Raw genomic sequence first — 16,036 nt, 5'->3', positions numbered from 1 at the left:
GTGGCCTCATTCTTCTTCCATCTTGTGCCGCTTTTTACCTTAGTAAAATGAGTGTAAATCTAGGAGAAATCGAAATGGAGTTTTCAGTCTATGCAAACTTATATGGCCACCAAATGTACAATTGCATGGGGAAATTGTTTCTGAAGTTCAGGCCTCAAACCAAGACTGAAGGTGTAATTTATCATAATTTACCTGTTGTTACAATATTAAATGCTTTACAAAAGCAAGTGGCATTTTTTTATGTTTCCACCCTTTAAATTTTTTTTGTAATGTTCCTCTATTCAAATGCACTGACAGTTGCAATCACTTGTAACAATATTGCTGCAGTAGCTATTTGGTCCTTCAGGACATTATATAAACATGTTCTTCACGTGACTATAGAACATGCAATCCTGAAGGAAGCAGATAATTGCAGAGACAAGCTATATTTTTACTGCCATTTTTGGAGCATTAACAACTCTCTAAAAAGTAGATGTTCTAGAACTTAGTTCTCTTCTTTCTGTAGAACCAGGTGTTCTGGGATTCTTCTCCAATATTTTATCAAGATTATTTCCTTTAAGTAGGCAGAATTAACAGAAAACAGACATCAAAGAAATATAAGCACAAGCATGCAGCATAAAGATTCTGTAAAGTGTCAGATTTGGGATATTAAAAACAATCTCAAAACCATGTCGTCCTCTAGTAAATTATAGCCATACCAGTTATCACCTCAAAATCCTCTAGGAATTTTTGACACAGATGCTTTCCAGATGCTGCAGCAGTTTCCAGCTGTTTCTCCACTTTTGCATGCACCAGACAAAACTGAGAAACCTCCTCAGCTGATGGGCAAATTTATGAAGGGTAAAATGGAGTAGGAGGTACTTAGTAGGAACAGGCATAATTTCATCTAAGATGCCATTGGCTGAAGACACAGGTGCCAACCATTTATCAGCTGGCTTCATACTGAAGGTTTGTTTTAGTTTAGTGTGCTCTGCACTTGGACTTGCCCTATTTCCTTCAGTCGTCTGGCTTGCTAGACCAAAGGAGGAGAGAAAGGTGAGAGCCATGAACTTATCATTCATATAAGTTTATTGTTTTCTTATAATTGAACTTCTCTCTGGCAAGAAGTTGCATGAAAATCAAGTTATGAAATTCTCCCAGCTCTGCATTACTCCCACAACAAGAATGATCTGAAAGAGTTGCATCTCAACACATAAAATGTCAAATGAACACCAGACATTCATTGCATTGAAAACCCATGTGTGTGTTCCTATAGCTCTTCTTAAGTAAAGTATCACAGTCATTCATGGCAGCTGTATACCCAGGAATCCATGTGGCAGTGATTAATTTATAAATATATGCAATCTGTGTATTGGCAATGCTGTAGATGAGTGATAGTCAAACCTGAAAAGTTTGCTTCTTGAATGGGCTGAGAGGTAGCAGCATGATCAGCAGAATGTGGTACCTGCTGCTGTGCTGTGGTTGATGCTGTGCCATCATTGTTGTGTGTTGGTGTAAGCAGTGAGCAGATGCTTTGGTGCACTGCCAGTGTCACACCGGGACTGGCTTGTACAGCTCTGCAATTCTGCTTTCTTCCTGACTGCTGCAGAAAAGACTTGCTTTCCATCTCTCCATCTTTGTGCTTCTCTCTCTGATTACATCACAGTAAAGAACAATCACTAGTTCTTTGAAATATTGGCCAAGCCTGCTTGTTTGTTGAGCAGAGAGGCTCTGATTAAGCTACCGATTCCTTCAGAGCTCAGATGTGATGCTCTAAGGAACTCAAGCTGAGCTATGTAATACATTTGATTGTTTTCCCTTTTCTGCAAAAAGTGTCCTGTGTTTCACTGAGTCACGTGGTACTGTCTCCTAGTTTTTATGCTGAGAAAAATTTAGTGTGTAACTGATGAGTGTATGTTACACAAAATCTCCAAAGAGGATCTCAAGGGCTTTTCTTTCATAACCCTCACTAAAGATGATTAGATTTTTTTGCGTTCCATGCATGTGGCTTGTGGTTCGCTTTGGGGAGAGAAAGGAGACCATCATCCTGTTGTTCAAGTGATACAGCCAACAGTGCTGCTATCAAATAACAGTTCCCAAGCTAACCACGATGGAGAGCACCCCACAGAGGGCAGGGGATATTTACCTGCCTGCTTTTGCTCAATAGCAACTACACCAAGAGCATTCCTCTATGTGTGATAGTCTTTGGAAGAAGACTTCCATGCCCTCCTTACATGTGACCTTTTTGCAGATCCTTTTTTTTAATTCCCTTCTCAACTCCTGCCCATTGAGACACTCTTCCCTTCCCCCTTCCACTGCCTTGGAGCTGTTTTGCTTCTCCTGATGAATGTCAAGTGCTTTGGGCCTGCAGCCTTAACGGGTGGGGGCTAAGACTTGGATCTACCCCTGAGACACAGTGGAGCCAGCAAAGATGGGTTATTTTAAATTGTGTGGTGACAAGCCTTTTTTTTCCCCCTCCCTTTTTGTTCCCAGAGGAGAGCTGGGGAAGTTTGCTGTGCCAAATAGTTGGAACGTGGTTTTTTCTCCTTTTCCTCCCCCTTCAAAACAAAAAGAGAAAACTTTATGCTGTGAATTCTGTTAATTGGGAAACATAAATCCAAACTGTAGTGCAGCATTGCTGGGCCTAGGCACCTATTGAAGTTTAATGAGGGAACAGCAGCTTTCTCTCACCCTCCCCTCTTATGCTCTCCCTACATCAAACTCTTTCTTGTGGTGCCATCCTTTTCCTATGGGAGTATGGGAATGCCTGGGAGAGTGTGTGCATTTGTCCACAGTTCTCATGGGTCTGAATACAATATATGACTCCTTTAAAATAATGTAGCCAGAGTAAGGCATGGACATTATTCCAGGCTGAAGTTAATTGGATAGCCAGTGTAGGAAAAAGAATGAAAGATTCCTCTGGGTTCCTGCCCTAAGTGGCTGCAAGCCCATTGAGAGAAATCCCCTCTGCAACAGAGATTTAATGGTTTATGTGCCCTGACCATATGTTTCGGACTGATGACAGGGTTCCATGATGAATGTTACACAACTTTTTACTTCTATCAGGCCTGATATTTTCTCTGAACTTGATAATGGAGTATTTCCTTATCACTACTGACTGGCTGAAGGGATAGCTCATTAAATACAAAATACAAAATAAGAATCATTCTTCTTGTTCTAGCTGTGGTAATGGGAATAAATGGGTTCCCATCAGCTTGTACTGGATGTAATGGAGTCCCTTACACAGAAAGCCAACCTGAGATGGCCTTGATCAGAGCATGAATGGGAGTATAATGAAACTGAGTATAATAACATGTACTTGAGCAAAGATAGACAAGTTCATCTGAAATGGCTCTGGAGTGAATGCCAAAAGCAAAAACTTCCCTTTGGCACTGATGTTTGAAGAAGAAAAACAATTCATACAGCAGTGGAAAGGTAGCTTGAAAGGGTAACTGGAAGAGAGCTTAATTAAAGGGCCCTGAGAGTCCCAAAATTTATTAAAGCCAATGCTGATTGGCTCGGAGATCTGCTGCAGCAAAAAAATAAAACTTACCCTTGGGTAAAAATGCTTCTTATGGTGGTGCAAGACAACTGTTCATCTTGAGTTCTGGATAACATAATGTTACCACACAAGTTATTTTAACCTGCTTGTAATATTGTACTGCTTTTGCCTGCTGGCTCACCTGTGTTTATGTAACATTAAGCATTGAAACTCTTATTTTTATCAACTTTGCCAAGCAATTTTATCAGCTGCTGCTGGTGCAGTGCTGGAAGTCTGGGAAGGGCTGCTTGCTTCTGCTTTGAGAGATGGGATGTAAGGTTAGAGGGGGTGGATGGTGATTGCATGAGCAATGCAGGTCAGGTTACTGTTGGATTCCTCTTGCAAGATAAGTGAGAGCCCTCTGAAAGGTAATTATTGGAAAGCATAAATTCCTGAGATAACCTGTCCAAGAAGAAATACTGACAGAAGCAGAGGCCATGTGTTAAAGGCTAGCCGTTACTCCAGGGCAATGGGCAAACCTCTCTCTCTCTCTTTTTCTGTAACCTCTCTGCTCTGACAGTTGACTCCTGCAGTTCTTTTCCTTCAGTTACTTGTCAATCTTTTTCTTGTCCTGTTTGTAGACCACTGTGATGCTTGTCTCCATTCTTTGCTAATTGGGGTGCAGACAAGTGGAGGCTGTATGCAGTTTAGTTCCATGTCCGAACTCTCGTTCAGTCATTGTTTTTGCTTGTCATTGTTATTGTCACTGTCACTGCAGTGTTCAGGTAGCTTTTGCAGGATATCTGAAAAAAAAAAGAAAAAGAAAGGTTACTTTTGTATTTCTTTAACAGATTTTTGTATAGAAGAGCTTTAACTAGCTTTCAGCATGATCTGGTGTCAGCTTTGTCTCTGAACCAAGAAAATTACTGGATGGCAGTTGGGGAATGAAGTCCTGTAGAGTGAGAAAACAAATTTCAGAGGAAAAGATGGAGCAAAACTGGGAAATAAGAAACGTGACTTCTCTTTCTCTATGGCTTTGTTATGCAAACTCTCTGTGTCTCATCTGTAATGTAGAGATAATGATATCTACTCAGCTCCTATTTCCACTGGTTGATTGATTAATGACTGTCTCATGATCCCTAGATTACACTTTTGTGACCTGCAGCTTTAACTACTGCAGTGTATTACATACAGAAAGAAATGGAACCAATGTGTTAGCTCTGGCTAGTTCCAGCTGGGAAAACATGATAAACTGACCTGAACAGCCTTGCCCACGTGTATCTGCATCTAAGACCTCATTCTAAAAGTGCACTGAAGCATGTGCTCTCTGTTCAGCTGCCATCTCTGTTCAGCAAGACATTCAAGTATCTGCCTAACTTTGAGTTGAAGGGGACTTGCACTCTGAATAACACGCTGTGCTGAACTGGGACCTGATGGTCAGGCAGGGTTTCATCACAAGAGTTTGAAGACCTCAGTCAATACACAGGGCCGAAAGTGACTCTGAAGTCTGCCCTAGCATGATGGGGATATGCATTAAACAACTGGAGTCTTTCAGACTTGCCAAAAGAGTAAGTTATTTGAGCAGATGAAAGGATCGTTGTTTTGCAGTGATAATTGCAGCAAAACAGTATTGCAGGCTTTGCTAACTGTTAAGTGAATTACAAAGCTTTTCTATTTAATTTAACTGTTCTAAAGAAATAACCACCTCAATCTGATACTTGAGTTAAAGTGGTGTTGAGAACAGGAAGCAAGGCAGAAGAAAAAGAGGTGCAAGGAAAGTCCATGTGTATGGGAAAGACCATCAGATATTTGAGCTTCTGAAAGCTGATTGTGGCAAGCATTTTTTCTTGACTTTATTAGAGAGTTCCTCTTGGGTGCTGCATAAATATCTACAGAAACCAGGGCACAGGTGTTTGAAACATCACTCCTCAGAATTATATATTAGTATTTGCAATGGTGGTTTGCTCTGCTCCCATGGGATGTGCTCCAGGTGCAGAAGATCCTGTGCCTAGACCTTTGAGTTAGTTCCAGTGTGCTCTCAATACAGGGCATTCTTTATGCTGGGGGAGCTGTGAGATGATGTGTTGGATGCATGTTTCACCTCTTACAATTTTTATTGTTACTTTTGGAGGAGTAATAATGAAACTTTAGCAGAGGAATGACCATAATCTGCCCTACTTCCATTTGTGCGTAGAGCTGGGGGAAGGAGGTGAGAAAAGGAAATCTAATTCACAGTCATCTTGGGAATTCCCCTACGTAGCATGAGTCAAGTATATCCCTGCTGTACATCTGCCAAGGCCAGCAGATTTATACAAGTACCAGAATGATTGTTCCTGTGTATTTAGGAATAATAACTCAAAGAAACACAACTTTAGTTATCTAGGCATGAGATGATTTTATAGAGAACAGAAAACATAATTTCCTCTTTTGATAATTATTGACTAGGTACGTAGTAGATATTAGTGTTTTCTTACATGTGTATTCAGTTTGTCACACATAGATCATGACCAAGGACCTGAAAGTGCTACCCATTCAAGTTTAGTAACTTCAAAGTATTGACTCTAGCTGATTTTTTCCCAAGGCTGACTGCAGAGGCGAAGTAAACTCCAATAATTATGTGATTTTATGTTAGATCTATATAAATCTCTGCTTTGCTGCTTGTGTGATCATTTTCACCTGTGCAAAAAGGATTGTTTCCTGGAGTGGCATTTCCTTTGCAGCAGGAGATACAAGGTTCCTACAAAAGAGACAAGCCAGCAGAAAAATGTGAGTTTACTAACTCTTTCTAGTCAAAGGACAGAAAGTACCTAAAATATTAATGTAATAACAGTTCAGTGTAGTGGGGAAGCTTGCATGCCATTTAGGAACACTTGTACTACTCTTCTACTTGCATGTTTATTTTAGTCTCTTTTAAATTCTGCCACCTGGATTGAATGGCACTGTATATTTGTCTACTAAATAACTGCACAAGGTGCAGGGGAAATCCCAGCCTGAGAACTTCCAAGAGGGCTAACAGAGGTCAGTCAGACCAGGACCATGCTGTAGAGCTTGGACAACTGGGACTCTGACATGGCTTAAAGCATGGGGCAATACCCCCGGTCTTTCCTGGCATCTCACTGCCTGTTGAGCTGTGGTGGAGATATGTAGCTTCATGAAAGATGAGATACTTAGGGACACATGAAAAAGAATGCTCTTGTCAGTTTAACTGATGTCATTTGGGCCAATGATGCAACTTCCATTTGCATTTGCTGTGTCTCTCAAAAGGGCTGTGCTGCTGGCTGAGTGACCCAGCTCCCACCCTGGTGGTGTGGCCAGACCTTTTCCCATTGCAAGCAAACAGGTGTGCCACGAAGACCAACCCAAGCTGGTTGTACTGCGGGAGATACCTCTGGAGGCAGAAGGGGTTTTGTGAGCTTGCCCTCAGCTCTTCCAGGCAATGTCAGCTGGGTTTGCTCGAACAGATCGAATGGCCTTGCTTGAACTGAGTCAGGGAGTGCTCACACAAACATTGCCACTGGCAGGAGGTGTGGGAGCAGTCAGCTCTGGGAGACAAGCAGTGAAAAGCAGCAGGGTAGGAGGGAATGGGTGATATTTTTAGCTGGCACAGCTAGAGCTAGGAGAGGATTTCTGTTCATGATCTGAGCATCTTTTTAGTACAGACAGTGCCTGAAGTAATGCACACGATTTATTATTGAGGTAAGTGTAGGGTGTTACCGGTGTTCTGCAGGGCAACTATTAAAGCTACAAAGGAAGTCACGGCAGAGTAATTTGTAGAAGTCTGGTTTGCTGTCTTCCTGGTGCCAGCTTAGGTGATAGATTATGGTTTTTACCAGGAATGCAAAAGATAGGATCACTGTGGGAAATCAGAACCATGGGAGCTGAGTGGATAGACTTTGTCTTTGACTACATCTCGCCTGTAAGACCATCGTTGCACTAAGCCAAACAGAATTCTGGTGACCCCAGGCCCCAGCAGCTCAAGTTGCTTTTCTAAAAATATATATAAAGAAATCCCTTAGACGTTGTCATGTCCAATCTAATGCTGTTGCTGAAGTTTTCGCTAGTTCATTCCTTTAGTAATTGGACAGAATTTTGACCTTTTAGGAGAGGTTAGGACCAAGCTGAATTCTGAGTGCTGTCTTCAGACACAAAAGAGGTCTAGGTTATTACCTTTCACACCTGTTGTTCATTTAATTGGATGATGCTGCATCTCTTTAAAACAGAAACTCTGGCCTGAGAAAGAATAGATGCTCTGAGATATCCCCAAGGAGTCTGCCTCTGAGATTAACCTAATTGGTCACTGTGCTGAGTCTAATAGAGATTGCATGCAATGTCTGTCTCTGGAAACAACTTAGGTAGCCTGATGTATGACATGGAAATTGTTGCTGATGCCTCTTCATGGAAATGAAAGTAAAGTAAGAGAAGATGTGGACAAATTACCGCATGCAATGTAGTATAATTGTTCACAGTCCAGTGTATTTGAATGGGGCTGATAACTTAACCTTCTGAAACACCTAATTTCCTACGTACACATCAGCTTGCACAGATACCTCTTGTATCCAGCCAACAACTCTGCATGTTAACAGGTGAGTGAGATGGGCAGAATGATCCCACTTTTTTTGGCTTCAAGAACTGGGAATGCGGCTGCAGGCCCTGAGCAGGGCCATGCACAGCTGCAGGAAAAGGAGCACCTCTTGTTCTAATCCTTATTCCTGCACAAAGAGGGCTGCAGCTCTTTACCCTGAAAGCCAGATTTTTTGTCAGCAAGATACCATCATGTACCACACTCTTCTTGGCAGTATTAACTTGTGCTGCTGTTTCTTTTCTTTAAATGGAAATGCCAGCAGAGCTCTCGTACTTTTACAATACATGTGAGGATGGGGCTAATCAGATCAATTTTCCTCAAATTGTAATTTAAGCCTACCTTTTGTCATTTTTCTTCAAAGACAGACTTTTTGCATGAGATGATACCTGTAGTTTCACAGTGGATTAAATTACAGCCTAAGCCTGTTTCCAGAGCAGTGAATGTAGCTCACTCTATGAGGCTGCGCTCTCTGTTACCAATCAGCATCACACCGTGATTCAAGCAGTGAGTACCCTGTTGATTCTGGCCACAAGTGGCCAGCAGGGATTTCCAACCCATCAGGGGAGGTCTTCCAGTAAATACCTGCAAAAGGGGGGTTTCTTTGCTCTTCTACATAGACTGCTAATGCTGAGGGCTTGGAGGAGGGTGCAAAAAAACCTCACATTGCTTTTACACTGATTTGGATTCAACCTAGACTTGTAGCTCAGGGCATCTTCTTGATTGCTGTAATGTCTGCTCTGTGCCAGTGCTGACTCAGGATCTTGTCATCAGCTCTCTGATGGCTCCTAATCCCTTGAACCACATACAGTCTCTGCACCTGCCACAGAGCAGTGAACAAGTGCTAGAAGCTTGTCTATTTTGACCTGTCTGCATGAGTTCTTCCAATGAAAGGCGTTAACTCTCCTGGAAAGTCTTTTGTTTACTCTTGGATCATTGCTGCTCCAGCAACACTGTCTGCTTTGCATACTGTTTAGTGGTCTGATTTGTGTAGTCTACCTACTACCAAAAGAATCTTGCTAGCCATTTTTTCTCTGACATGGCTTCCCAGACTGGGGAAAGTTATACAGTCTCCATGTTGTCTATCAGGTGAAATTATGTATAGAAATGAAATAGCTGTCTCAATGACTCTGGCTCTTGGAGAGTGCAGATATGTGTTTAGAAAGCTGCCAAGTTTATGTTAAAAAACCGAGAGCCCAGAAAGTTTGAGTCATTCTGTAGCACATCTGGAAATCCTGTTTTGCCTTTGCTCACGTTCACACCCCTTACATCATTAGAAAATGTTGTGCAGGGACAGATGCAATGGACCACTATGAGAAAACTGAATCTGCACATTCCTGCACTTTCTGGCTTGCCATCAGGTTTTGTGGTAGGATTTTGAGCAGTCTGTTATGCTTCACCTAACACCAGGAAAGCCATTCTCTATTCCTCTTGAATCTTTACGTTCTACCTTGATGCAGTTGCAAAGGGTGCATGCTTCTAGCAATTAAGCACTGCCTATAAACTAGAAATTCCAGAGAGTGCAGCCAAAGGAGGGGCCTAGCCAGCCCTTTGTTGTTTAATGCTCAATAGTGTCTAACACTCTTGAATATGTCATATTTTCTTTTGCTTGGATCTTTTGATGAATGTTATGTTAGCATCTTGCAACGTAATGTGGGGATGAGCAAAACAGAATGCTTTATCTCTTCTGGGAAGATGCTCTGGAGCTGAAGGTGTGCTGTCTGAAGATGCTGCAGGAGCCTGGTGATGCTGGACTCTGCTAAGCACAGGTTTCCAGCTGCATCTGGGTATAGAAAGGAGAAGCAGATGTTCAAGCAGCTTGAACTTAGTCCACTCTGCTCTTCATGAAAATCAATGGTGTTTCAGAGTCTGTGAGGAAAAGACACAAGGTTGGGCAGGGGACTGTGGGCTTCTTTGGCTTGCTTTGTGGCAGGGGAGATACCACAGTTTTGCAACTAGCTCTGTCTTTGTTGCTCATCTAGCCTGAGGTAGAGGGTCAGAGTAGGCCAGTCCAGATGGGAGAAACACACACGAGCATGACCAGGCTTCAGCTTGAGAAGAGAATTATGCTGACTGGAGAGGGAGAGAAAGGCCCTTTTGGTGATTGTGTCTGTAAGATTGTCCACATTAACAATGTTAGTGCATAGTTTGTAATGCTTCCCACTTCCAATCAGCCTCATTCTGATCTCCTCTGACTTCACCTCTGCCAGCTATGCTGCCCTTGCTTTCAACACTGTGAGGTTTGGGAGAGTGCTGTCGGCATGAGGGGAGAAAAGATACATAAACTGCATGTCATCAATGTCATGGCTGGCATTGCTGCATAGATACTTCATCATATTCCCTGAAGGTTTTGCACAGATATTAAACAGAAGTGGCTGAAGAATTGAGCCCTGTGGCATTCTTTGTGTCACAGGTCATAGAGAGAAGGAGCAGCTGCCTGTCAGGGGCCTCGTGGGACCTGCTGGAAAGGAATAGTATAGCCAGCTCAGTGCAGCTCTCTCAACACTTGCCAAGACACGTAGTTGTCCAAGATGGTGTCCAGTGTTGCAGGCAACTGATAACTCAGGTGGTGCCTGCATGATTTCTTAGTCTCTGTTCAACTTTGTGAGAAGGCCTAAGACCTCACTGGTGTTTTATTTCCAGACTCATTCATGAGTGTCTCCGAAAGGAGAATAAGAAGTATCTTCTGAACCTGCATTGCACCACTTGTCTCATACCACTTCTCAGATCTCGCCCAGTTTGAAACTGGAAGGCAGTGCTGCTGAAAAACAAGTTCTGATTTAAAAGGCCTTTTATGGTTGTCCTCGCTGTACCTCACAGTATCAAATGATCTAAAATGTAAGACTAGAGACTAAATGTATAGTAAACAAAAAGTCCATGGTCTTAAGGAAAGCAAGGCCCACATTTTTGATTGTGGCTGAGGACCACTGCAAACTGTAGAAGAAAAAGTCTGTTGCTTTCTGTTGCATGACTAGTCATTTCTTCCTGTGCTATCAGGTTTTTACTTGCCTAGTCATGTAGTGAACATGGTTTTAGAGAGAAATGACTAGAATGAGGCCTGGCTTCAAGAACTGGAGACAATCTGGATTCATACTCAGAGGTGTCTGGTAGAAATTTAGGAACTGCACTTGAGGAGGACTGGTTCTTTGTTATACAAGTTTTCCCAGGGTGATGTGGACCTGTAATCATTGTTGAGCATGGCTAGTTATAGGTGTTCAGCAAGTGCTCACCTTCTCTGGGTACTAACCTGAATTGTGTTAGGCACTGCAGGAGGGGCGCTCTGGATTCGGCCTATTTTGTAGCTGTTTTAAAAGGTGTAAGTACACTCAAAAATATGTGACTTTGCAGGATGGACTGCAAAGTAGTGGTGGGGAGCTGCTCTGCTGCTTTCAGGGCCCATCAGGACTCCTTGTCAGCACAGAAACATCTTGAACATCTGGAGTGAAGTCAGGCTCCTGGTCCTTGTTGCAAATTTATGGGCTTATAAGAAAGGCAAGTTCTTGGGTTTCTTTTTTTTTCTTTCCCCTCTTATTGAAGGCATGCCTAGACGGCAGAGTCATGGCACTAGGTACTGTATAGAGAAGTGGTAAGTTGGAGTCTGCTCAGAAACCTTATGGTCTAGTTAGAGCTAGCAGGCAAAGATTGAAGAAGGAAGGGAAGAATTGTTTTTCCCTGGCTTTGTTATTAGCTGACCTGATTCCATGATAGAAAACCTCAGTTTCTTAACACTTAAAAGAAAAGTGACCTCAAGGATGTCACAAACTCTGATCTTCTGTGCTGGTGCTTGCTGTCATGGCAGTGACCACCTGCAAGGCTGCACAGAATTGCACCAGGCCCTCATGGCAGTCCCAGCACCCACAGGACCGCTGATGCTTTCAGAGTGCTCACCTCCCCGTTCTCACTGAGCTTCCACTGCTCCCAGCCTGCTCTTTAGTTTCAGTCCCACTTTTTTCACCAATAAAGAGCCCCTAACCTCACTAAACATTCACCCCTTCTATGCAGCTTTTCAGGAGTATGCAATAGCATAGGTTGTTCTTTTCCAAGTGCAGGAGCTTTTATCAGTTAGCCAGAACTGGGTTATTTCAGTGCTCATGGTATGTAAGTGCAAAGCCTGTGTGTGTGCCAGCAGTGTCACTGACATGCCTGTCCCAAACATCTGGGGTTTCACCTGGGGCTCTCTACTGAAGGGCTGTGTGTTTTTCACAGCATGCTGACAACTGTATTCTGTATTTCCAGTTGTGCTGCCTTCAGTATGATTTGCCTTCCTTGTCCAGCAGTTGTTCATGTCTGCTCCTTGCTTTTTCCCAGCATCTTTAAAATCTGCACATATGCTGATGATTTTGTGTCATTAATATCAATCTAGACAAGTCTGTGTGACCTTTAACTCCCCTGTCCAAAGGGAAGAATTGACCCTTGCAGTCAGTCACTGCACAGCACTGACTCATACATACTTTTCATAAAAATAATGAGGAAATTCCCCATAGTTTTTACAGATACTTTTTCAGGAGTTGAAGTGGAAGTCTTCCATAGCAACACAGTTTGGGAAAACTATGAAGCATGTAACAGATAATTAATCTTTTTTTCTGACATATGATACATTTTATAATATTAATTTTTTTTTCTTCTTCTTGTATCTCACTTGCTCAAACTCAACGGATCTGTTTGAGTTTCATTGGAGCTCTTGTGCTTTCCAGTCTTATTCCCACCCTTGTCTGTTCTCCAGTTCTATTGCAAACCTCCTGGGAGGGGGCTGGGATTTGTCCCACCTCCCTGACTCTGCAATGAGGAACACAATGGGACTGTTCTTCCCCTTTTTTGCCCTCATTTTAGTACACTTTCTGTTTTTTCCTGCATAAGATAAAACATGCTGTGTTTAGATATGTAGCACACAAAAAAGGAAAAAGTATATCTAAGCTTGAAGTTCTTTAAAAAAACCCTAACTAATGGTAAAACAAAACAACTAGGCACCCAAAAAAAATTTCAGGGGAGCTGTTTCCCACTGACATATGACTGTCATGAGGAAATACCATTTCTTTACTTTCCTATATTTGATTATTTGTCACTTAAAAAAATAATTCCATTTATAATTAAGGCCAGGGTAATTCCTCAAGGTCTCAGTATCTGAATAGCTTTCCAGTGAATACTTAGAGAACTGCACTTTTTGATCATGCTTGCAGTAGTGGAGCCAAGGCAAGCTTTCTTAAAATATGGAGATGACTGAATACTTCTAAATTGTTACTTTTCTTTAAGGCAAAAAACCGCATATTTAAAAATCTTTAAAGAAAATGTAATGAAACAGCTAGGCTGCAAGATTTTGTCATGAGTGAATTTGACCCGTTAGCTTGGTTGCTTCTCTGCCATTAGGATCTCAGATGGCCTTTTATCCTGCTTAGAAAAATCTGAAATTTACTTGATAGTATGATTTAAAGCCAAATATTTTACATTTGAAGACTTATAGTTATTTTCAGTCTTAGAGCAAGATGGAAACTGAAGCAATCTCCAGTCAGATCCTATATATCCCATACCCTAATGCTGAGATGTATTGTTTTTGTCAATATGGATGCTTTGTGGTGTACATATGCTTATGACTGAAGTGATTTCTGGCATAAGGAAGACTTATGCAGTGGTGGCAGTTTTTTGTCACATAGCTATGCCTATTTATTTCCGGTAAACTCCTTAGTTAGAGAGCATCTCTGGTTTAATATAGAAGGAATCTGACATAGCTCTGAGGAAGCTCAAGTGTTTGTGGAAAGAGCTGTTAATCTTTGATCAACTGGGGTCTCCTTGTTACTGACTTTGATTACACAAGTGTACAACTTTAATTACAGCTTTTAATAAGATTTCATTTCTTCCTAGTCACATTCTTTGTATAGTAGAGCAGCTTATCTTTTCTTTCTCCCCTGCTCCCCTTCCCTTCCCCCCTGCCTTTTTATGGAAAAGGGCGTTTGAGGTCATTGCAGGGGATTCAGTGTCCGGAGGGATCCTGCTGTGCAAGCTCTGCCCATGCTGTACCCTCCACTCGCTTGCACAGCCCAGGGAGCTCTCTCCTTCAGCTGCCCTCCACATATCCCTGTGCTGGCAGCTGCCCAGGAGCTGGTGGTCAGCAGGGGGAGGACAGGTTCGTGAGGCACAATGTTCACACAGATGTTCACTGCTGCACAAAACCTCTAAAAACCCCTTAGGAAGTCTCTGTAGGAAAAGGATGTTCTGAGCTCCCCATCATTTGATAACCTGAGACTTGGGTAAATTGAGTTCTGCTCATCAGAATTGAGAAGGGAGAACTCGAGGTGCCTCCCTTGGTATTTGCTGTATTTTTGTTCTTCCCGAAGCCTCTGCTTATGGCCCCTGTCAGTGACAGGATATTGGTCCAGTATGGCCAAGATCAGAAGTGCCTGACTTCCATGTAAATCATAAGATACAACTGAGGAGTCACTTAAAAGATGTGAGTCACAAAAAGATACAGATGGCAAAACAGAGCAATTTGCACTGATTTGACGTTCAGAGGTGTGCAAAATTTTAAAATGCCAGTTGTGCCTACAGAAAAAACTAATAGAACAGAAAAGGGAGCTCCTTTTATCTCTGTGCATGCATCCCTTTGGCTCACTTGCTCTATGTGCTATACTCTTTGTGCACACTAATGAATATCAGAGTCAGAGCAAGTTATGCCATCTATCACTCTGCTCCTGTTTTCTAATGAACTTACCCCTAACAGGTAGCTTTCCTAGCTATTCGTGTCACGAGTGAATTTCACCTTGACAATAGATCAAGAATGAGGTTCAGCAGTGTGGCCCACCTACTTTGCAATGCTCCAGCATGACAGCTGCTTTGTGTCCTCAGGGTAGCTTTACTTTGATGCTTTTCCCTGTTTAGAAAAATTTGGAGGGAGGATTTTGGTAATCTCCAGCAGGCAGAGTTTTTAAACCTATCTCAAGGGAGGATGAAGATTCTACAGAATTTTTGAACAAACAGTTATTTATGAAGTAAGTGACATTGTCTTTAGAACTGTTATTCCCACTGGGCTCCAGAGAAAAGCAGCATTTGCCATGCTGGATCTGACTGGTCGCTGCTGTAGCCTGCTGCTCCTGGCACCTCAGGCTTCACTGTGGAAAACTCTGGAAGGCTTATGACAAAACATCTAGTCTGCAGATATGGCTCTAGTTATTCAGGGGTGTGTTTTCATGCCTCAGAAGCACACAATAAGAGAACCAATGTTCTTTGCTCTTATGGGCTCTTTGGCACCAGAAATGCTGGAGCAAAGTTCTTCTAAACTTGGCTGGCTTTCTGGTTGCCTAAAACATACTGCAGCAGTTGCTGTAACATGGGTTTGAAATGACTGGTTTGCTGAATTGGCTGGACAAACTACAGGGAAAGAGAAACAATCAAATGATTTCACTGTGGTGTACATGGGCCTGACCCCGGGTCATGGGGCAGTGTGATTGCATCATTTGCTCATTCAGTAGCCACGCTGCTACTGAAAAGATCTGTGTCTGGTTCCTGACAGCCTGATCTTTTGATGAATTTGACATCACTTTCTGCATGATCTGCTTCATCGGTATCTCGTGTCACCAACATTTGCATCTGTCCAGGCAAAGTTCTTCTGTTTGTCCATTTTCAAACCAACCTCACGTCCCCTTATCCTACTCTTGTTGGAGGGGGCAGCGCAATCGTTCTCACTGTGCCCTGTCTCTCTTGGCAGCCTCGGGGACCAGTTCTACAAAGAGGCGATTGAGCACTGTCGCAGCTACAACTCTCGGCTCTGTGCCGAGCGCAGCGTCCGCCTGCCCTTCCTGGATTCGCAGACTGGGGTGGCTCAGAACAACTGCTACATCTGGATGGAGAAGAGGCACAGGGGACCAGGTTGGTAGTGCTGTGTCTCTGTATGCACATGCATGTACGGAGGGCTGGCCACTGAGCCCTCTTGGGGTTTAATTAATAGGAGCTCAAACCTGCTACAGGCCACACAGAAGAGAAACTGCCTAAACCTCTGTGCCTGCAGG

The 16,036-nt window shown here is 42.7% G+C and overlaps 1 protein-coding gene across 11 annotated transcripts in view; it reads left to right on the top strand.

Annotated features, from left to right (window-relative positions):
* Positions 1-16,036, top strand: part of DPF3 (double PHD fingers 3) — a 166,814-nt gene that overhangs the window by 51,114 nt on the left and 99,664 nt on the right. For 10 of the 11 annotated variants that reach the window (XR_010440400.1, XR_010440399.1, XM_064713768.1 and 7 more), the window contains exon 2: positions 15,736-15,896. Coding sequence is in view for 9 of the 11 variants with exons in the window: in XM_064713768.1 (XP_064569838.1) it covers positions 15,736-15,896 (161 nt within the window). In the remaining 2 variants the exon portion in view is untranslated. Of the gene's footprint in view, positions 1-15,574; positions 15,592-15,735; positions 15,897-16,036 lie in introns of those variants that run through there. The other variant, XM_064713771.1, reaches the window with a different exon arrangement.

This window comes from Zonotrichia leucophrys, chromosome 5 (genome assembly GCF_028769735.1).
Source record: "Zonotrichia leucophrys gambelii isolate GWCS_2022_RI chromosome 5, RI_Zleu_2.0, whole genome shotgun sequence".
Classification (NCBI taxonomy): Eukaryota; Metazoa; Chordata; class Aves; order Passeriformes; family Passerellidae; genus Zonotrichia; species Zonotrichia leucophrys.
Note: the sequence above shows the minus strand (reverse complement) of the source record. Positions and strands in the feature narration are given on the sequence as shown.